Raw genomic sequence first — 21,756 nt, 5'->3', positions numbered from 1 at the left:
GCGTGGCACAGATTAACAGGGACCGCGGGGGGGCTGGGAGGGGGGGGGACCTGCCATCTTTGAGGCCTAATTAAGGCCGTCTCGTGGCACCGGCTCTCTCCAGAGATGCCACTCGTTACGGATCACTGCTGCGTCTGTCTTCCGCCATGATGCTAATTGATATTATGATGGGGTGGAACAGGGCAGGGGCAGTGTGGGGGAGGGAGGGGGGGCGGGGGGGGGTTGGGTCATGTTGTGCAATCACTTCAGTGTAACCATTACACACGTGATTGGACTTGGCATTCCGTGGCCCCGCCCTCAGCATCCCGGAGGAGAGCCAGCGTCCTCCTGAGGCCCCGTGGAGGAGGAGCCGGGTTCTGGTACCGCTTCACCTGGTTAATAGCACGTAGCGTGTTAGAACCGCTCCGTGAGGACTTCATGTACCTGCCCTGTGATGTGGAAACTTGACTCGACACCTCCTAAAGCGAAGCCTCGGCTGTCAGCGTCCGTCGCACGGACCCCACAGACACCTTCACGCCTCCAGTCCTTCATCCAAATGATCAGTTCATCACGAGTGTTGCATCCAGGTGGGGGACGAAAGATTAGTGCGCTCTGAACATGGGGGGGGGGGGAAAGGTCAACTCGGACGCCACCAGATCGCTCCGTCCCCATTTGTGAGGGCGAACCGGTTGAACGATGACGCGCCCGCTGACTGCTTTGTGTGATGACAGCGGGGGGCGGGGGGGATGAGGGGGGGGAGACAGGTGTGTGCGGGTGCTGTTGATCCACTGCTGCACAAAGTCACCGGGTGTCACACGGGTGATGTTTGGGTCGTCGACGTCAACGGAAGGGTGTGAAAAACGCAGGATCACCTCCCCCACCCCCCATTTCTCTCTCCTGCAGCTGGCGCCATGGCAACGCGTGCCGCCCATTTGATGCGATGCTCATTGTAAATCCATTTGAGTTTTATTTTGCTGGCTTCACTCTTTTGCTTTTTGACAAATGTTGATAATTACAGTTTTCAGATCATGTTAAACACACTGCACATTTTGGAGTAGTTAAAGGAGTGTTTTTTTTTTTTAATGCAGGAGGGGAACGTATTATTCCAGCTCGTTATCCCTCCGGTTTCTCACACAAACCGAAGCCTCTGTGTCTGGCCGTGCTGCATTAGCCGACATCTCTCTCCCCTCGTTACGAGGGGGGGGGGGGGGGCGGCGTCTCTCCCCCGGCGCGGCGCAGACGCACACCGCCGCTCACAGGCGCCGTCGTGGCGTTTCACTTAAGATGCCTCCCGGTGTTCTGGTAATAATTAGACTGCGCGGACGCCCAAATTACTGGACCTGAAGTCTCGAAGACACGGACTCGGGAGTCGATGGCGTCGGATCAACGGCGGCGGAGTTTGTGCTTTGTCTCGCGGTGAAGAATATTCTCGTTCATTTCCTTTCACTTAAATGTTCTAAAACTGCTCCTCGAACAGTCTGATTAAAATAGCTTCGTTTTAAACTTTAGTGCCTGATGTTTGTGTGCGTCGGATCATCAAATAAATACACAAGACGCACAAAATCGGTGCAAGCATTCACCACCGCGGGGGGGTTCTTGGCTTTTCTAAAGATCCTCTCTAATCAACCTACTGCTGTCAAATTCAATTTTTGCAGTTTGCGAGCCGAGCTTGATTTTTGTCAATCAAGATCGTCGCGGCGCTGAGCGGGAAAAGGACGCGCCGCCCGCTGCCGGATCGAATCGCCGCCGCCGCCTGCGATGTGGACTCGCGGGGTTGGCATCAGAGCCCGGGTCAATAATTCGGATCGTTGCTTATACCTCGGCCTCGGCGTGTATACGTCGGCTGATAAGAAAATGAAAAACACACAAGAACACAAATGCCAAACTGGAATTGAGGTTAAATGAGGTCAGAAGGAGTACAGTTACAAAGCAGTGAGAAATGTCCTTCTATACAATTTGAATAGAAAAGAATCCGTTAACTGTCGCAGAGCGGGGTCAGAAGTTGAAAACAAAAAGTACTTTAATAAATCAAAATGCTTGGGGGGGTCAAAGGTCAGACAAAGACCAGGAAGTCACAAGCAGACGCTTCAGGAAAGACAAGAGACACACACACGCTCCTCGAAGACACCGGGAAGGTGCAGCTGATTGGACATGATCACAGGGGACGACAGGACAAGGCAGGGGAAGTTTTACAAAATCAAACAGGAAACAAACCCAAACCGTCACAGTTAACTCTCTTATTTGTTCACATATTCCTTAGAGATCTCGGATTTTTAGCTGGTGCTTAGTTTTAAAGTCACAAATGTTTTGGGACTGCACTGGGTGCCCGCATGCCTTCAGCACACAGCGGCGGCTTCTGATGGTCGTTTGCACGTCCTCCTCCAAAAAGCCAGAGACACCTTTGTCCTTTTTCACATCCTCTTTGATCTGATGTGCGGCCGATTTGTGAACTTTAAAAACCCCCCCCAAAAAACCCTGTGATTCGGTGATTCATGGGCCTCCTCGGTCTTTGCTTGCGACAGGCACCAGTCTGCCGCTGCCGTTAATGTCTTTCCGTCGGAATTTATGTCTACACCCATGCCCCCCCCCCCCCCCCCCCCCCACCTGCTGTCTGCCGCTCAAGCCATTAGAGAACCCCCCCCCCCGTTCTCTGGAACGCCTTTGCATCAGAGCGCCTCTAATGAAAGGCGCCGTACATTACGCAGCGTGTGATTCAAGGGTGATTTACAGTCCCTTCCCCCAGCGGGAGGAAACGGAACCTTACCAGAGATAAGCTCCCAACTCATCTGCGACGTTCAAAGGACATCTCAAAAAGGGGGGGGGGGGGGGCGTTGACATTGTGCGCGGGATTCATCAGATGTGAGATTTCCACGAGAGAGTGAGAGGTGCGTTTGAGTTATTGTGAACCCGGGATCAGTGGCAGCTTTCGTGATATGCAGATGCACACACGCACACACACATGCACACTGGGTGCTCAGCGGCGGCGTCACACAGACCTGCGTGTGCATGCACAGACACCCCCGGGTGCAACCTCTGCCATGGCAGCCGGGAAGCAGGACCTTGTGATTCATTCTGCTGATGAAAGAGCACCTGTTTTTTTATTTTTTATTTTATTTTGGGGTCAAATATTTATGAATTTCACCCCCCCCCCTACCCCCGCCTGCCAGTTTTAATTATGGGCAGGTCGTCGTTTGCCACCTACACCTGACAGCGTGTAACCAGCAGCATTTACTCACAGCTGACAAACGATCATCCACCGATGGATCATTCTTCATCATATTTTTTTTTTTTTTTTTGAGGCGGCCTGCGAGACGTGATAATTCGGCGCGAGTCCCTTTGGATCCCGTCCGCCGGTGCGAGTAGCTCGCCCTTTGACGTCCGCGGCCATCGTCCCGCGTGGCGCCGGTCACACCTCCCTCCCCTTCGTCTCCTTCTCGCTGCACAGCTGAGCGCGGCGTCCGATTGTGTGTGTTTGGGGGGGGAAACAGCGCGTTTGGTGTTGGCGAAGAAAAAGATTACAGCGCGCGCTGGTGGGCGTAAATAAATTGGGTTATTTGGTGGTTTTCATCTCCTGAATTATTCATAGACGTCGGCGCTGCGGTGCGGCCGAAGGGAGGAGGACTCGGTGCGGCCCGAGGAGTCCGAGAGGCAAAAAGAAAGAGTCCCAAACCAAACGGCTTTCGCTTGGTTTTACCTGGAAGATGTCACTTCCACACGTGTGGCAGTGAAAGCGTCTCCTGACCCGGGCAGGTGGTTGTGACTTTGGACGTTAGAGGTTGGAAGACCTTTTGTAATGTGACTTCCACCACCCCGGCAGGTTTTAGTTTGACCAATTCCCAAAGAATCTGAGAAAAGGCCCATTTAAAGGTGGAAATTATTAAATCGTGTCAGTAATTCCATTTAATCCGTTGTCCTTGTTGTATATTTCTGGACTCTTCTCACTGAAAGGGAGTGGATCTCCTCGTGCGTGTGTCCAAAACGGAAAATACTTCCAACGAGGCAGCGATGGCTCATAGAAGGCCACAAAAAAAAAAAAAAGGGTGTGTGGTGAATATGTGTTGTGTTCATGTTTAGATGCTCGTCTCCCATCAAAGGGCAGAAAACCAAATCGATAAAAGGGAGAAAAGTGAATGCGGATTGTTATCACTGTTCCTCATTGTGACCTCACTTCACAAAGGTTTGAAGAAAAAAAAAAAAAAAGAATTCTTGCCATTGCCTGAAGGAACTATGTAATGCAAAAAAAAAAAAAAAAATCCATAATCCTTTTCCATTATTTCACTAAATGGATGTTTCGGTCCGAGGTGTGTGAGGGAGGGGGGGGGGGGGGGGGAAGGGGGGGGACAAAGAACTGTTGCCTGGACAATAACTTTCTTCAGATGAAATCACCTCCCCAAAGAAAACCACTTGTTCCCTAAGAGGCTGCCAAATAAGCTCTTACTGTCAAATCCTTTCCATCCGTCACAATCCACTCCACACGCCGTCGCTTCGGCTCCCACCCCCCCCACCCCCCCCCCCCGCGCAGAGATTGCCGCTTAATCTGCCGCTTAATCTGCCGCCCTTCTTCCTTCTCACCTGTGCTCCTCAGGTGATCCAGACCGTCAGCGCCGTGGACAAGGACGAACCTCCGAGCGGCCACCGCTTCTACTTCGCCCTCGCCGCCGCCGTCGCCGGCAACCCCAACTTCACCCTGCGGGACAACAAAGGTGAGGCTCCGCCCCAAACTTTAGCTCCCCGGTGACGTCGAAGTGTTGGAATGATCTGCTGGGAATGATCTGCTGGGAATGAATGGGGGGGGGGGAAAAGCCTGATAATACGAAAAAAAAACAAAAAAAAACACAGGAGCTGGGTTTTACCACCAACCGCTCTGTCACCAATTATGAACGTTGCTCCTGGTCAAAGACCCCCCCCCCCGTTGCTGGTTGCAGGTCGGGCTCGTCTCTACTTGCTGCTCTCTCCCTCCCCATCGAGCCCCGAAATCAGGACACGTTCTCCCACCTCGATCTCGCTCAGGAGGAGGAGAGCGACCGGGGGGGGGGGCAAAATGAAACACGTACTTCTGCCGTGACAATGCCCCACCACCCCCCACCCCCACACGTCCCCTCCCTCTCTCTCTGCTCCTCTGCTGCATCAAAACTGAATGCAAAAGAAGAAAATGCAGAAGAAGAACTCTGACCTCAGCGCGCAGCCTCGGGAGCCCGCCTTTGTAACCGTGAAGGCCAGTGGGGGGTGGGGGGTCGGGGGGGACAAAACTTTGCAAGACATGTTAAAAAGGTGTAGTAGTGAAGTATTTTTCTCTTATATACCTCAGTATTTCTACACTGTGGCGCTTCTATGTCTGCGTAGTTATAGCCCTACAGAAGGGTAACACACAATATTATATTGGATAATAAGTGTTTTTTTTACCATCACAATACGTTTATCGACACATTTTCAAAGGCGAGACATTTTCTGCTGATTTGTCTGATGTGGCGCCGACACGAGAGCTCTTCTCTGTGTTCATTTTTACTCTATTCTTAGACTCTAAAGAGCAATCTGAGTATCGACGGATATGAGCACACAAAGGATTTATTTTTTTTTCTTCAAGGTTAAATCTACATTCCTGTAGTCTGACGGCTCAATTTAAAGTGCATTTCAATCTATTGAAGTCACAAAAAGGCTTTATTTTTCTCTTTTCGTTGCACATAGTTCCGCCTTCTTTCTCTCACATACAGGTTTTTTTTTTAACCATCAAACCAACGCCGTTATTAGCCAACAGGTGGTCGCGAGCAGGGAGAGACGCCGCCGAGTGTCACGTAATGAAGTGTGTTAATTGACACCATCTGCCGGCGAGAGCGCCGTGAAATCATTCCAGACGGCGCCCGAAAGCGCGGCGCTCATCGGGCCGGGAGGACGCCAGGCCTCCCGCTGGTCACATGTGCGCCGGTGTCACCTGACGCCAAGGAACCTCGACAAACCTAACCGATTAACTACTCCTCCCCCCCCCCCCCCTTCCCCCCCCTCTGCAGACAACACGGCCTCCGTGCTGACCAGGCGAGGCGGGTTCCGGAGGCGGGAGCAGGCCGCGTACCGGCTGCCGGTTGTGATCGTGGACAGCGGGAGCCCCGCCCTCAGCAGCACCAACGCGCTGTCGGTGCGCGTGTGCGACTGCGACTCGGACGGCGTGGCCCTGTCCTGCGGCGCCGTGGCCTACACGGCCACCGGCCTGAGCACCGGCGCCCTGGTGGCGATCCTGGGCTGCATCATCACGCTCCTGGGTAAGATCCTGTGTAGGGTGGGTGGGGGGGGGGGGGGGGGTCAGGGGTAACGGCTTCATTCATTCATCGTTACATTTGGCTCAACAAAACAACCGGGTGTTTGGTCACAGCAAAGTTTCCAGTAGTACTTCACGCGATGCTCGAGTGCAGCACAAGGTACCACAGAACTGCTCGATGCTTCCCTCAGAAGTAACAGGTGTTTGTGAACATGTGGATTATCCGAGCTGCTGAAAAGGGGGCCGCCGCATGCCAGAAAGCACCAAAACAAACGCTGTCATGCAAATGGCAGATATGCATTAGCAGCGGGGAAGGCAGGACAGAGTTATGGACAGCGAGCGAAACGAAACAGCAATTGGCGTCTGTTCTGATGTCTCAGAAGGTTGTTCTTATGACAAAAGTTGGATTTCTACATATTCCAGCCATTCACCCATATAATATAACTATGGATGAAATCAATGGAATGTCTTAAGATCACGTGACAACGGATGTTGGATGCGAGCCCTACCCTGCAGGAATGCTCTCGCCCCCCCCCCCCCCACCCCCCCCCCCCCTCGTCCCACTCAGTGCACAGTTTGCAAATCAGAAGAATGTGCAGGTCATCAGAGCCGACCTCTGCAGTCTGATGCGGCTCGAGGGCAACCTCTGCGGTTCAGATTAAGCTGCGATTTGGTAAGTGCGCCGATGTTAAATATGTGCTGCGCTATAGAAAAGCCCGCTCACCTCAGTGTTTACAACCCATTCACACTCATCTGTGCTGTTAGTCATTATGCGGGTCCTTGAAGAAGTGTGTGTGTGTTTGTGTGTGTGTTTGTGTGAGAGAAGCTTCGCTAAAACACACAGTTGCATTCGGAGGTCCTGCACATGTCAAACTTGCAGGGAGATGTGCTCCCCTCGCATTTCCTCTTTGGGTGAGTACGGGTGACCCCGGTCAGCCGGCTCTGAATAGCTGCCCGGGTTTTTTTTTTTTTTTACAAAGAAAACACCAGTGAAATCGCTCCAACGCCATCAATTAGAGTCTGCAAACCGGGCCTCGCTGGAGCCTTTTTATTGTAATGTTTGACCTGGATTGCATTTCAAGATATTTATTTTCGAGATTTGTCCGATAGTCGCTCCAGCTGAGATGGTATCAATCGAAATGTATTTTCATAAGAATACATTCACTTGATTGGTCACTTCATCATAAGGATCTTTATTATGCTTAAATCTTTATTAAAAAGCATTGCCAGTTAATTTAATGTGTGAGTAGTGAAGGAAAGTAGTGCCTGAAGGCCGCCCGAGTCGGTGATGAGATTTGAGGTGATTCTGGTGCTTCTTTCCTCCTGATGTGCTCTTATAGACTTGAATATTTTGTGGAGGTCACAGGAATGGTGCATTCTGGGGTTTGGCTCTCTGTAACCGCTCATCAAACCCACAGGAAGACGTGTCAGTCCCCCCCCCCCCTCCCCTCCCTCTACTGTGATCCTCCTTGATGCGCTTCCATCAAGATCTCTTCCAATCTGTAGGCAGCGACTGGGGGGGCCGTGATTGGTTGCGATTGGACCATATGAAATATGAAATATAAAGGTATCCAGAAAAACACATTTTAATTATTCGATTTAATTCATCTGCTGCTGGGTAGCTAAACATATAAGGATGTGTCACAAAGTTTGTGATGTATGGTTTAAATTTTCTGAAAGTATAAAGTAACATGAAAATGGAAATTCTGCCAGTCGTATCTAAGAAGTCGGGTTCAAAGCCGCGGTCCGAGTGCCGCCACTCCTCCTCCTCCTCCTCCTCCTTCTCCTCCTCCCCCTCCTCCTCCTCCTCCTCTCGCTGGCTTTGAGGGACTCACGCGGGTCCTGCGTGGTGTGCAGTTAGCTCCGGCTGCATGCTCCTAAGCCAAGTGGTCATTAATCATAAGTTGATATTTTTAGATTTAATTACAGAGTTTGTCCCCTGCTCTTTGCAGTAATACGTCTGAAAAGTACTGAGTACAAAACTCCTTTTGTTTTGTTTTTTTTGTTGTGGCTGTAAATGTCATCTAAACCCTTTTTTTAATGGTAGGATCACTTGGGGATGATGCACCCAAAGTACTGAGGCAATCATTATCTTGTTAAGATCCAGTGGCATTTCTCCCCCCCCCCCCCGGGTGCATGTCAGGTAGGGCCCAATCCTCCAGAGGACCAATTAGGACATCACGTAGCACTCTAAATCTCCAGACAGTATGTTATGTCTGAGTTGTGCTTATTCTATGAATCTTTATTTCTATACAGCTGCCTCTAATTCCACTTTCTGTGTCCCGAAGCGACCCCCCCTCCCTCCGTTTGTGTGTTTACGAGTTCATATTCAGACTCATTGATTCTTCCACGGCAGAACTTTAAGCTTCATTGTGGACATCGGAAACCTTCGCATTTGTTTGTTCAAGCGGTGCAATTATTTGCTGTCACACTGGATGAGATGCACTTTAACAATAAAGGGAAAAAAGGAGAGGATTTTTTTTTTAAGCGAATCAATTAAGAGCAGATTTGTCTTCATAACGACAGCTCGGCAGACGCTAAACAGACCTCTTGTAAGGGAGTTGTGAGAAGAAGAGAAAAAAAACCGCCAACAGCTTGCAGAAGGATACTTGGAACAACAGCAACACAACAACAAAAAAAAGACACTAAAGACACAGGGGAACGTCGTCGGGACAGAAAGGCAAGTGTGACGGATAACATCTGCACAAACAAAGAAACAATGGGAGCCGCTTGAATCATGCAGCAAACATACAGATAAAGAAGCCAATAACACGGAGGATTTGTGTTTGCACGTTGTGATTGTTTTCTCTGCCCGTCAACAGCTTCTGGTGCAGAACGCATTTCGTTGCAGTGTAATTTATGCAGAGCGCTGATATAGTTCATCGTGACGAGGACACCTTTATTCCTGCCGGATCTCATCTTCCGCTTCGGTTTCTGTGGTTTCAAATTCTCAAAGTCAGTGAGTAACCAAAGCTAAACGTCATCATTTGGTTAAAAATAGGCTAATTGGATTTCATTTTAAACATTTTCAATTAATCAATTCATTGAGAAAATTATCTTCAGATTAGTCCATAGTGAAAATCTTGTGGCTCTGAATTCAACGTAATAATGTTGGTTGGTACTTCTAAATGTTTCAGAAAAACTAAGATCACTAAATTGCACGTAAGTTATGTCTCAATGATTTGGACATGACCCCCCCCCCCCCCCTCATGTTGTTTTACATGTGCAGCAGGTATTAAACAGCAGGAAACGAAATACGCATCAAATCAAGCTCCCGCCCCTTTTGAACCAGTTAGAAGAGCTCAAAGACAAACACAAATACAGGAATTTCTCAGAACCAAAACAAATCTTTTTTTTTTTACATTACTAACTAAAAAAATAGCTTTTCTGGGCCCTTATTGTTCTTTTTTTCTTTTTTTTTTTTACAACAGAGAAAATGATGACACTTGTACAAACATGGTCCTCCCTGCAGACCGCTGCGGATTGATACCTCTCGCAGGAAGGAGACACCGAATGAATGAATAATCGGTCCACATTCTCTGGAATCGCGTGGAGAAAACAATCCTCTAATGAGTGCATGCACTGATGCATGCTGGGAGGAAAAGGGCAGCGCGGAAAACTCACCTTGTTCAGTATTGATTGTGCCGAGTAGATCATTTAAACAATTCAATTTCAGCAAAAAGCCTTCATGACTCCAAGCTGATGTCCTTTTTTTCCCGTTATTTGGTGTACAGCATCAGTAAGTGTGTGTGTGTGTGTGTGTGTGTGTGTGTGCTCACCTGTCTGAGGGCTGGAAATCATTTCTTACAGGACCCTCGGTACCCGACACGGACCCGGCTATTTGTATGCCCGGCCATCCACCTGCTCGTCCTCCCACGGCGGGATTGGATGCCCCCCCAACCCCCCCCCACCCCCCCCCCTACCGCCCACGGCGTCTAGGCATTAAACCCCTTAAAGAGCTTTGCTGGAAAGCGCTGAGAATATTCTATTTCAATGTGTCACTTTGTAATTCACTTTACAGAATCCAATGGAGTTCACAACGACGTGAAGGTTGTGGAATTAAAGGAAACGACCCCCCCCCCCCCACCCCCACCGGAGGGTTCGTTCTGTCTTGAGAGCGCCGTGGGGTTTTATTTATTTTTTTTATTAGTCGAGCCGGACCGGAGGAACCGTTCCAAGTGTTTTACAAAAGAAAACTGCCCACAGAGGCCTAGCCATTCATCTCCTGCTGCCCTTCCATGTGACACATCCCCCCCACACCCCACTACCCTCCATCTCTTCCATTTGCTCCCTTATTAGAGGATGTGAAGTAGTGTTTGAATTTCGGCTCGTGGGCTTCTCTCTGGCTCGAGGAGGAAGAGGAGGAGGAGGAAGGGGAGGAGGAGGAGGAGAGTTATGGCGCGCGGAGCGATCCTTCACTGGCATCAGCTCGACAGTGACGGATTGAGCGTCATTAGACATTTGCCAGTTTGCTTGGGCGTAGAGTTATTTTCAGCAATAACGTATGGCTGAGGGAACGGGGGGGGGAGGAGAGGAGGAGAGGATGGGGAGGGGGGGGGGTGAGATCTCAGGAGGACACAGATTTGGTGGAGTTTTGTCTTGAAGCCAAATGTAGGTGGTGTAAACCACAGAGGGGCCCAGCGGATTCAATTACAGGGTTTTTGCAGTCGATGCCCCCCCCCCCCCCCCCCTCCACATCCCAAAAAACGCCATCGAGTCTCCTCCGTCTTCTCCCCGCAGTGATGGTGCTGCTGATCGTGACGATGCGGCGGCGGCGGAAGGAGCCCCTGATCCTGGAGGAGGAGCGCGACATCAGGGAGAATATCGTCCGCTACGACGACGAGGGCGGCGGCGAGGAGGACACGGAGGCCTTCGACATGGTGACCCTGCGCAACCTCAACGCCATCCGGGACCCCGGGGCGCGGCGGGACGTGACGCCGGACACGCCCACCTTCTTCCGCTACGCGCCCGCCGCCCGCCCGGCCCACAAGTCGCTGCCGGACAACGTGGTGTTCCGGGAGTTCATCTGGGAGCGGCTGAAGGACGCCGACGTGGACTCGGCGGCGCCCCCTTACGACTCGCTGCAGACGTACGCCTTCGAGGGCAGCGGCTCGGTGGCCGCGTCGCTGAGCTCGCTGGAGTCGCTGAGCGCCGACTCGGAGCAGAGCTACGACTACCTCAGCAGCTGGGGGCCGCGCTTCAAGAAGCTGGCTGACCTGTACGGCGGAGGCGAAGGGGCCGGCGTTTTCTCATAGCCCCCCGACCCCCCAACCCCCCCCCCCCGCCCTGAACATTTCTCCGGAACTAGAGAAACAGAGGGGGGGGGAAAAAGAAAAAATAGAAGAAAAAAAACTCCCAAAAAAAAAGAAAGTAATTTATCGTCAGAGAGAATTATTTTGTCCGCCTTAGTGCACGGGGGGTGGGGGGTGGGGGGGGGGGAGATTGAAAGACAAACAGGGACTTTTGAGCTTAAGGAAAACACTTTGAGGTTTAAATGCCCCCCCCTCATGCCACCGCGGGTTCTGACACAGACTTCCGGAGGGGCTCGGCCTCGTGTGGAAGAGACATGAAAAGGTTCCAGAGCCCGGGCTCCGGTCCAAGGGTCCACTGCAGAGTGCATACATGTCGGGGGCCTTTTGACAGGGTGGTGGGAGGTGATATGGGGGGGGGGGGGGCACCTGTCCTTTCATTCCAGCGATGCGCTCGCTTTGATGCATTCCTCTGCTGTCTTTGTGCTCCCGTGAAACAACGTGTCCCTGGTGGCTAATCAGCAGTCGCTCCACTGTTTGCGCAAAATTTGACAGCAGAATTCTGTGGGTTTTATTTTTTCTCTGTTTGTGGTTGGGGGCGGGGTGGGGGGGGGGGGCAAATTAAAGAGAAGGTGTTTTTCATTAACATTTACCACATTACTCGGCTGCACTCACACGGCAGAGACTCGTAAGTGATGTGAAGACGTGCTGTGCAAATATTTAAAAAAAAGAAGAATCCCACCTCTGATGAAACAGGATCGTTTCTTTTTCTCCTAACAATACATTTTGCAGGTGTTGCAATGTAGTGTTTGTCTGAGTGTTTTTTTTTTTTATTCCTCTTTTCTTTCGCCTTTCTATCGACAAGTCCAATGTATGATTTCTGATGTGAGGATTGGGTCCTGTTGCTTTTGTACGAGGCGGGGAGGGGGGGGGGGGGGGGCGTCTGTTGCAAGACAAAGCTTTGTTGAGGGTCCTTGTTGTGCTTGATGACAAGATTCACACCACCTAGATTCTAGAAAAAAAATTGATTTTGTTTTCTGAAAGGGACATTTACTCAAAGTTTGTAATAATACAAATGTTGCCTCAGTAGTTTGCAGGTTAAAAGCCTTTGTTGTCGTTCAGAAATGAAATCAATGATGTCTGTGGGTCGTCTGTTAAATGAAGGCCGAAGGACGCTGTATGATCGTTGGTTTTTCCGGCTTAAATAAATGAATTGGGTGTCAACATGTACAACCGATATGTATTATTTATTTTGAAGAGGCAGAATTGTGCAAATGATGTTTTTATCTGTTTTTGCTGAAAATAAAATTGACATTCAGTTCCTTAAAATACTTTTTTTATTCATATATATTTTTGGTGATGCTTTTGTTCTTCTGAGTGGAAGCTAACAAAAGATGCTTTCATTTGAGATGTGTTTGACATATTTTTTGTAAAAACTAAAGAATGTGTTGAAATGAGGGCCGGGACTCGATTAAAAATATTAATCTAATTAATTAGAGGCTTTAATTAATTAATCAAAATTAATCACATTTTAATTGCATAAATATTTGACCTGAGAACAGTGAGAAGTAATTTTTTTCACATGGATTTTTATTTTTGTTCAACCAATTCCAGCAGACAAGTGTGTTGTGTTGTGGATTCCAGCCTGAGAATCTATGAGAATTGAGGTTGGATTCAAAAGCATCAACAGGTGTGTGGTGGAACAGTGCAGGGAGATAGCAGGAAGGCTGAAGTGTGGAGGATCCTCAGTTCAAACCTGCTCTCTCAGAAGGAGGGTTTGGTTGCAGTCAGGGCTTCAAACTGTAAACTTTGAAAGTGTTTTGAGGTTTGAGTAGCAGTCTCAAGGTTAAATACGAGAGATTTAATTTGTGCATGGTGAGGTAGTGCAGCACGAGAGCAGAGGAGCTACTGTCCTTACCCTGTAGGTTGTGGGTTCAAGCCCAGTCTTGGGTTTGAGCCTTTGGCTTTACTTCAGGTTTGAGTAGCAATCTCAAGGTTGAATACAACAAACAAAGGGTTGGTTAGTGTGTGGTGAAGTAGCACAGCGGAAGAGCTGCTGCCACAAGCCTGCACTGCATTTGAAGGTTGTGGGTTCAAGCCCAGTCTTGGGTTTGAGCCTTTGGCTTTACTTTAGGTTTGAGTAGCAATCTCAAGGTTGAATACAACAAACAAAGGGCTGGTTAGTGTGTGGTGAAGTAGCACAGTGGAAGAGCTGCTGACATAAGCCCCTGCACTGCACTTGAAGGTTGTGGGTTCAAGCCCAGATGTGGAAATAGCAATTAAAAGACTTTTAAAGTTTAACTCACATGCTCAAGGTTAAATAGAAGAATCAAAGTTGGCAAAATGTGACCAGGACTGGTAGTGTAGGGGTGCAAGAAGGAGCCGAAAGCCTCTGTAAGCGCCGCCAGTGGGTTCAAATCCCGCTCCTGCCAAGTCTTGAGCGCACTACCGCGGAGGTAGTTGTGGGGGCATTGTCCCCACTGGTTGTTTCAGAGAAGTGGACCCTGGGGGTTATGCAGAAACACAAGGCGCGTTCACTTGGGTTATGATGGCATTGTCAAGAATGATGAAGAATCTTTTGAATGATGAATTGACAAAATTTGATGTTAATTGCTAATTAAGCTTTTATCACTTATTAGCCATGCTACAGGGTTCCACCTTTTTGACGGGAGAGAAGGCCGGATGAGTCAGTAAAGATGAGCAGATGTGTCTCATTCAGTGGTCACACTGACATGAAACTTATTACAGCCTCTGAGGGCCTTTTTCAAGACAATCACATGTTTGTCTACTTCAGGGCATCCTGTGGACAACCTTAAACTGACAGTCTGGCACAGGGTGTAGATTTGTTTACCCTTTTTAGTGCATCCACCCTCCAATTCTCTGTTACATTCAAATTCAACTCACTTGTGCCTTTACCAATGCAGGAAGGATGAATAGCATGGTTGATCCTCCAAGATGCACCAATATCCCATTATGATTTTTTATAAATGTCAGTTACCCAAAACTAAAAAAGGATTTAGGAAGAGCCACCATGTCCCTTGAGGGTTGAACCCAGATAAGGTTTAAAGTACAGAAATCTGGGGCATTTGGCATTAGTGACAGAGACGTGTAGGTTGCTCCATCTAAGATCATTCCAGTCATGTCATGGGAAAAAAATATTGTGAAAAAAGTCAAAATATGTAGGGTCAAAATATAATATATATATAATATAATATATATATTATTAGGGCCGGGACTCGATTAAAATTATTAATCTAATTAGAGGCTTTGTAATTAATTAATCAAAATTAATCGCATTTTAATTGCATAAATATTTGACCTGAGAACAGGGAGAAGTAATTTTTTTCACATGGATTTTTGTTCAACCAATTCCAGCAGACAAGTGTAGCAATAGCATATTTAGAAATATAGTACTTTCAGAAATTTAGGTAGCCTATAGGTAAGTAGACCTTGTTTTTTTAACCAGACCAATACTTTCAAGTACATTCAGAACATTGGTTATTTTTTCAGACGTGGACTTAGTTGCCCTGGTCCTTAAAGCAGTCATCTGGTGCAGTGTGGGTTGGGTGTGGGTCCTTGTACTCGGAGTGGGGCTAACGTCCACGCTAGCTGCTAATTGTTTTGCGTTGAGGTGATACTTGAGGCTCGATGTGAATTCCTTGTTGCACAGCTTGCACACAACCACGCTCTTATCGACGCTTCAATCCGTGTGTTTATTATAATAAGATTTCCCATTCACGGGGCCACCCGACACGGTCTCGTCAGCTTCTTCGTTCATGTTCACTGTGGTTTGTTGTTGTCTGAAGTCATGAACGCTAGTTGGTGCTCCAGTATAATCGGTCCTCCGAAACTCATCAAGTGAGAAACGTTCCGCGGTGCAAAAAATAAGTGTAAAAATGCGTAAAAAATGTTTAATGTGTTATTTTTTGTGTGACTAATTAATCTTAATTCACATTGTAATTAATTAATCGTAATTAACGCGCTAAAGTCCCGGCCCTAGTTGAAATGTTTTTCTTAAAAGTCATAGTGTAGTATGTCATTATAAATTGCACAAGTAATGAATAAGATCTCTCAATTTTTTGGGAAAAGTCACAGTATTCAATGTCATTTAAAAGTCATGGTATAGTTTGACTAAAATGAAACAATATACTTAAAAAGACAATGTCTGTAGAAAAATAGTTACCAAAGTCAGAAAAAAATAGTGACATAAAATGTAAAAAATAGTCTGAAAAAATTCAGATCTTAGAGTATAATAAAAAAGTAATGAACTGTCTGCAGAAAAATAGTTGATAGTCAAATTGTTATAAAAACAAACAAATAAAGACTTAGTATGTCAAACAAAGTCACAGTACAGTATGTGAATAAAGTTTTAGAAATAGTACAAGCATTGTATATGAAAAATGAGTCATTAAAATGTCATGCAGCAAAAGTGTCCTGAAAAGTTATAATTTAGTATTCTAATAAAACTTTGACACAATCATTGTGTAAAATGTCTTGAAAAAGGAAAATATAGTATATGAAATGAATGTAATAAAAAGTCACATTAAAGTAGAGTACGTCATAAATATTATTAAAGAATTCATACACTATGTCAGAAAAATAATACAGCAGTCAAAATCTGCTACAATGTGGCCTCCTAAAAGCTACTTTTTCAGGCCACAGATCTCACAAGAGAGTGCAAATGGAACCGAGTTGATGACCCACAACAATCTCGATAGAAGTCAAATAGAAGCCTTCTCCTTAACTCTGAGGTTCACAAAAACAAGCGACAGTATAATTCACAGTGATGCAAGAGCTTGCAATGGGCTTCTTCTGCATCTTTGCTCGGTGAAGACGTTCCTCTCCTCTCAGGTATTGACACAGTTTCCCAAAGCTTTGAACCCGGCAGAAAACAAAACACCAGAGATTTCTTACCAGGCGGTCGGGGGGGGGGGGGAGCCAAGGTCACCGTCGTTAGCGGTTTCAAATCAAACCGCAAACGTCCTCTCACGTATTCAGAGGCCGAATTAATGGCCGATAAAATGCCTCGTCGCTCAGTCGGATTCACGGGAAGCTCTCGCTGTGCCGCGTCACCAGTGGCTTGTGGCGCCTCGTGTTTTCTTCCACAAAATGGAGAGTATACATAAATTATACAAGTAAAAAGAGAAAATAAAGGCACCAGGAGTTCAGCGTGACGCTGTTAAGCTAGCTAGCTTAGCATTTAGCATCACAGTCATCACAGCTACACATTGGAAAAGTTCTACCCGCTGCGCATCTACAAACTCGATAACAACTGTCCTCCCATTTCCCCAGAAGAAGTTTGAGAGAAAGCGATTACTGGTAATGGCAGCGACACAGATTTGAGTGATATCGTGGCGAGATGCAGCGGGTGCGTCCGCCGGAGTCCACCACGCCGCTTTCATCCAAGCGGACAGACTCCGACGCAGACACCTGATGCACCTGATGCAATCTCCTCCCCTGATAGCGACAAGGTGATTATTTTGATGGACCGGCTGTCAATCAAAATCAGCGGGAAGTGTGTTAAATAGCGGCTGCCCGGGGGTCCTCAGGAGCAATCAGGGACCCCCCCACGTCCCCCCACCCCCTGCTATCAGCGGCTCCATCTGGACATCGGTTGATTACCGGCTTTGGCCTCGGCTGCCGAGGCCCCCGGGCGGCGACGCCCACTCCACCCGATCCTTAAAGTAACCACACGTCATCAACAGATTGCCCCCCACTGAGAGGGGGTGGGGTGTGTGGGGGGGTCGGGGGGGGGGGGCACTTTCACACACACTCCAATTCTTTGGCTTGGGTTTCTGTACAACTCGAGGTGAATGTACGTTTTTCCTGCGATCGCCCGGGAAAGCAAATATTAAAATTAAAAAATGTGCGTGGGTGGCAGAGAAATGGAGGCCACCCCCCCCCCCCCCAAACACAAACCCCCCCCACTGCACCGGCATCACTGGTCCTTTGAAAAAGAGAGAAAAGGCACATCAGAAGCCCTTCGCCGCGCCATGTTTTTCTTGGTGCTCGCCTGCCTTCAGCCGGCCAATGGAAATGATTCTCTGGAGGCGGGCACATGAGAAGCAGGTCAAAGTGGTGATGGGCTGGAAAAGCTGAGAACGTTTGGGATAATACCTGGACAGTCCAACTCCAAATGCACACGTCACCAGAGTGATGAAGTAGCCGGCGGAGGCGAATGTTGACACCAATTGTGAGACGAATATAAACAAAAAGTGATGGTCAGGAAATCATTGAGCTTCGGAAAGCTGCCATTTAGTTTGTCTTCAGAAAGGTCAGAGACAACGAGATGATTCGGGCGTTCACTTCTGAAGCTTCACACGATGCAGGAAGACGAATGCTGCAGAGAGGAGAAGCACGTTTGGGGCACACACAAAAAAAAAAAAAAAAGGGTGAAGAAAGCAGCAGCAGAGGCGAGAGTGAAGGGGAGGAGCCGAGGGCTGCTGGGTGCAGGTGGTGCTGAAGTGTGTGTGTGTGTGTGTGTGTGTGTCGATTTGTGAAAATGTTGTCCATAAATCGCTGGCTGGACTATTCAATCCAGACTGCATTTGATCCTATTTCTACTCAATTTTTTACTTTTGACTCGCTGGATGTGAGCTTTGAAAACTCACCCTGGAAGGAAAACCGTGTTACATCATCCAATTTCTTTGCCTTTTCGACAGTTGAAAGAAAATCTCTCCGCGCAACGTCTGGTACAAAATACAACAGGAGTGAGTGGACGGTCCCTTTCCCCCCCCCCCCCCCCACCCCCGCCCAATCGCAGTTTGTATTTTCCTAGAAGGTTGCTTAAATTCTCATTTAAACTCGCTCAAAGCATTCGGTACAATGATGGATTCAAGTAATTGGGGGAATGACGCAGCGGAGCCTCTCGCCGGTGATGATTGTGGCGAAAAAAACACACACACGTCAGGGGCGACGTCGGCATTAATGAGCCGTAATCGACACAGGGCCTAATTAGCGGCACTTTGTACTTTTTAACGTAAGGTTTATCATCATTAGCCAAGCCTGGCTTGATATAGCTGCAGAGTATGTGGGTGGCATAAGTGTTTGTTTGTCATGTAGACAAGGAAAATAGTTACATGCTACAATAGCCTCTGTGAAGGGGGGGTGTCTGCCGTCAGGGGGGGGGGGGGGGGCTCCGCAGCTAATTGCATCTCTAAAGACTGGGTTTTGGGATTTTTTTTGTGTGTGTTTGTCATCATCAGACGAATTATACATTCAAATCGGGATGATTAATAAATCAACCGTTAATGGGACAATTACAGCTCATCCAGAGGTTTAACTGTGCGCTCAAGTAACGTTATGGATTTAAATCTACCAGTCCGACGTATAAATGTCTGTCCGTCTGCGGATCTTAGAGCGACTCACACAATTAATGGAAATATTCATAAATCACGTCTTCTGCGATCCACAAATTGAAACATTTTCACATGAAGCGACTAAACCTGAAGCTTAATAATTCACAGGCTGTTGTCCCCTCAAGGTGGAACCATCCCGGCTTTATTCTTCTAAAAAAAAATAAAAAATGCCACAATGAGGGGATGGAATTATCCCTGGTAGTATTTAATTGAGTTTGACCAGGTCCCCCCCCCCCCCTCCCCCCTCCTCACCCACCCCAGCACTGAAGTCTCTCTCCCGGGGAGGCCGATAAACTTTGAAGCCCCGGCGCCGAGAACCTGCTGGCTGCACCTTCTGCATCATTCATGAGGCGGGGACGAGAGCATCTTCAGACGCCGCCCTGTCGTCTCCCTTCACCCTCCGTCACAATGGCCGCCGCATGCTGCACGCACCAGAGGGGAGGGGGAAGGGGGGGGGGGGGGAGCAAGCTCCAGCTAAGCCAAGCAAAACAGGAACACACAGATGCATTCACAGGTAAACCCTAACCCTGTGCTGACTGCATCCCTTCGGGAGTCTCACATTTCCGGTTCCATAGCATAATTCCGCCATTTTTAAAAGAAGGATTTTGTTTGTACGAGACAACGAATCAGTTTGAGGACTTTTGACCACTTACGCAGCTCGAGGGCTGCGCAGAGTTGTGGAGGAAAATACGGGACAAATGTGTCACATTTGACACAAAGACGTCTGTAGGTCGTCCTCGACAAAAAGCGTGACTCCACCTGGTGGTCTGGAGGTGAACTGCAACACGCGCAGGCCTTTCAGAAAACATGAATCGAAGCGAATCCGTCGACACACAACATGCACCAGCCTTTACCCTCCTCCCACAGACCCCCCCCCCCCTCTTGACCCCTCCCCCACACACACACTGAAATTCACGTATTCCTGGCCTAACAAAGTATTGGAAAAGTCCCAAACGAAAGGGGAACAAGGAAAAGTTTCACCGGTTTAAAGTCAGAAATGTTTAAATCTGGGGGGTGGGGGGGTCGTTGTGTTGTTGTCTCCGCCTGAAACAAAGCGCGGGGGCGTGAACGCGGTTGGAGCAGCGGTGGCGCGGCGGGGCCTTCTGTCACATGTCAGCCAGTTATTTGTATTTACACCGAGGTTTGTTTGCGTGACGCTCGGGGCCCCCGTCCCTCAGAGGTAATAATTGGGAGACTGCCGTCATTCGGCCTCCCCAACGTCTGCCTCTCAGCATTAACATGTCATTAGCTCTTTCTGGGGACGTCTGCACCACCCCCCCCCCCCCCCTTGGCTCCATCAATATGCCAAAAAAGCAGTTGACACCGTCTCACGAGTGGGATTAAAAACGTATTTCAGGTGATTTCACTCGTTTGTAAAAGTTTGTATTGCACGATGGTACACATTGATTCCCCCCCCACCCCCCGCCACCCCCCCCGACCTTCACCTTGGAGTAAATAGCGCGCAGACAGATTGCGGGACGCGTTATGAAATCCCACGTATGGGTCCCGGGGGCCGACGCGCGCTGGAATAACAGCGGCCCCAAAGTGATCCGTTTAAGCGCCCTTGTTGAATGGCGGCGATCAAGCGCGCTGCCTTGATGGCTGATGACAAAACATCTGGCACATTGTTCCTTACGCCTGGCGTGGAATGGCTGCGGCTCCGGCGCCTGGTGGCAGTAAAATGCCTTGTTTTGACACCTGCGAATGGTGACAAGTGGAACTCGTGTTCGTTGTGCCTCACACACTCAATAACGGCACTGAGGCGAAGCCGTTCTTCCCTCAGAGTAATTAGAGGTTAAAATTTGAAATACAAAGAAAGAAGATGGCAAATAACTGATGAGAGATGGGTGATGTTGACTCAGGGCGAAGTGATTAAGGAAAAATGTCCACCTCTCTATCGCACCTCCTACATATTTAATATTTAGAGGGAGAAGAAGAAGCAGCACGAACTATAAACATCCTAAGGAGTCATTTATATATTTCACTACACAATAATAAGAGATGAATGAGACCAATGATCCGATTTAACAGCCACAATGTGAAAGAATAATTTGGAAAACTGCTCTTTTGGAGGAATTCAAAGGGGCAGAATTTGACTAATGAAGCATGTTTACTCCGTAAAGCTGCTGCTTTGACCACAGCAACACAACACACACACACACACACACACACACACACACAGGTGTAAACATCTGGCGACAGTGTCCTCGTGTCACCTCTCCGTTTCCCGGGGGACGGCCTCCCGCCGCCGTCATCATCAACCAGGCCACGCGTTTCAGCCGCTCGCGGCTTCTCGTAATCGGTCAAATACGGAGGGAAAAAATAAAAATAATAAATAATAATAATAATAATAATAAAAATAAACCCTGACGGTGGTGAAATGATGTCATCGCAGCGAGAGAGAAAGGGTTCGGGGCCCCCCGACGGGAGGGGGGGGGGGGGGCACACATCCGAGTCCCCGCATCCTGCAGGACACGGATCTGCATCTCCTCTGCACTTTGATGAAGGCGAGCTGTCCGCCTCCATTAACGGCCCCTCTGATTCTAAGCTGTGCCTCTGACAACTGTGTGTGTGTGTGTGTGAGGGCACGTAATAAACATGTTTGAGTGCCTGTGATGTGTGTCTCGGGATGTGCGCGTTGACGTTGTTGTGTGGCACCGAGGTGTCACGCAGGGGACACGGGGTGTGTTTACTTTCAGATGATCGCGACAGCATGAATTCCTTTGAGGGACGTAAAAAGAACGTACATGCGGTCTTTTTTTACATCGCGGCCTGCGACTCTTCCCAGTTTTGCAGCATAATTTATGTGCATGTGCACACTTCTACGTGGGTTTAACGGGACACAATGTCATGTTGGGAAAAAAAAGGGGGAGGAAACGATCTGGGAATATGAAATGCATTCTGTAGATACTTTACGCAA

At 48.4% G+C, this 21,756-nt stretch overlaps 1 protein-coding gene across 1 annotated transcript in view; it reads left to right on the top strand.

Moving 5' to 3' along the window:
* The window catches only part of cdh7a (cadherin 7a), a 58,507-nt gene extending 46,906 nt beyond the window's left edge, over positions 1–11,601 (top strand). The window contains exons 10-12 of the mRNA XM_037456347.2: positions 4,565–4,682; positions 5,985–6,233; positions 10,970–11,601. Coding sequence (XP_037312244.2) covers positions 4,565–4,682; positions 5,985–6,233; positions 10,970–11,484 — 882 coding nt within the window. The 3' untranslated portion in view covers positions 11,485–11,601. The remainder of the gene's footprint in view (positions 1–4,564; positions 4,683–5,984; positions 6,234–10,969) is intronic.
* Positions 11,602–21,756: the final 10,155 nt, after the last annotated feature.

This window comes from Pungitius pungitius, chromosome 19 (genome assembly GCF_949316345.1).
Source record: "Pungitius pungitius chromosome 19, fPunPun2.1, whole genome shotgun sequence".
NCBI lineage: Eukaryota > Metazoa > Chordata > Actinopteri > Perciformes > Gasterosteidae > Pungitius > Pungitius pungitius.
The sequence above is the reverse complement of the archived record's forward strand: the minus strand, read 5'-3'. Positions and strand labels throughout refer to the sequence as shown.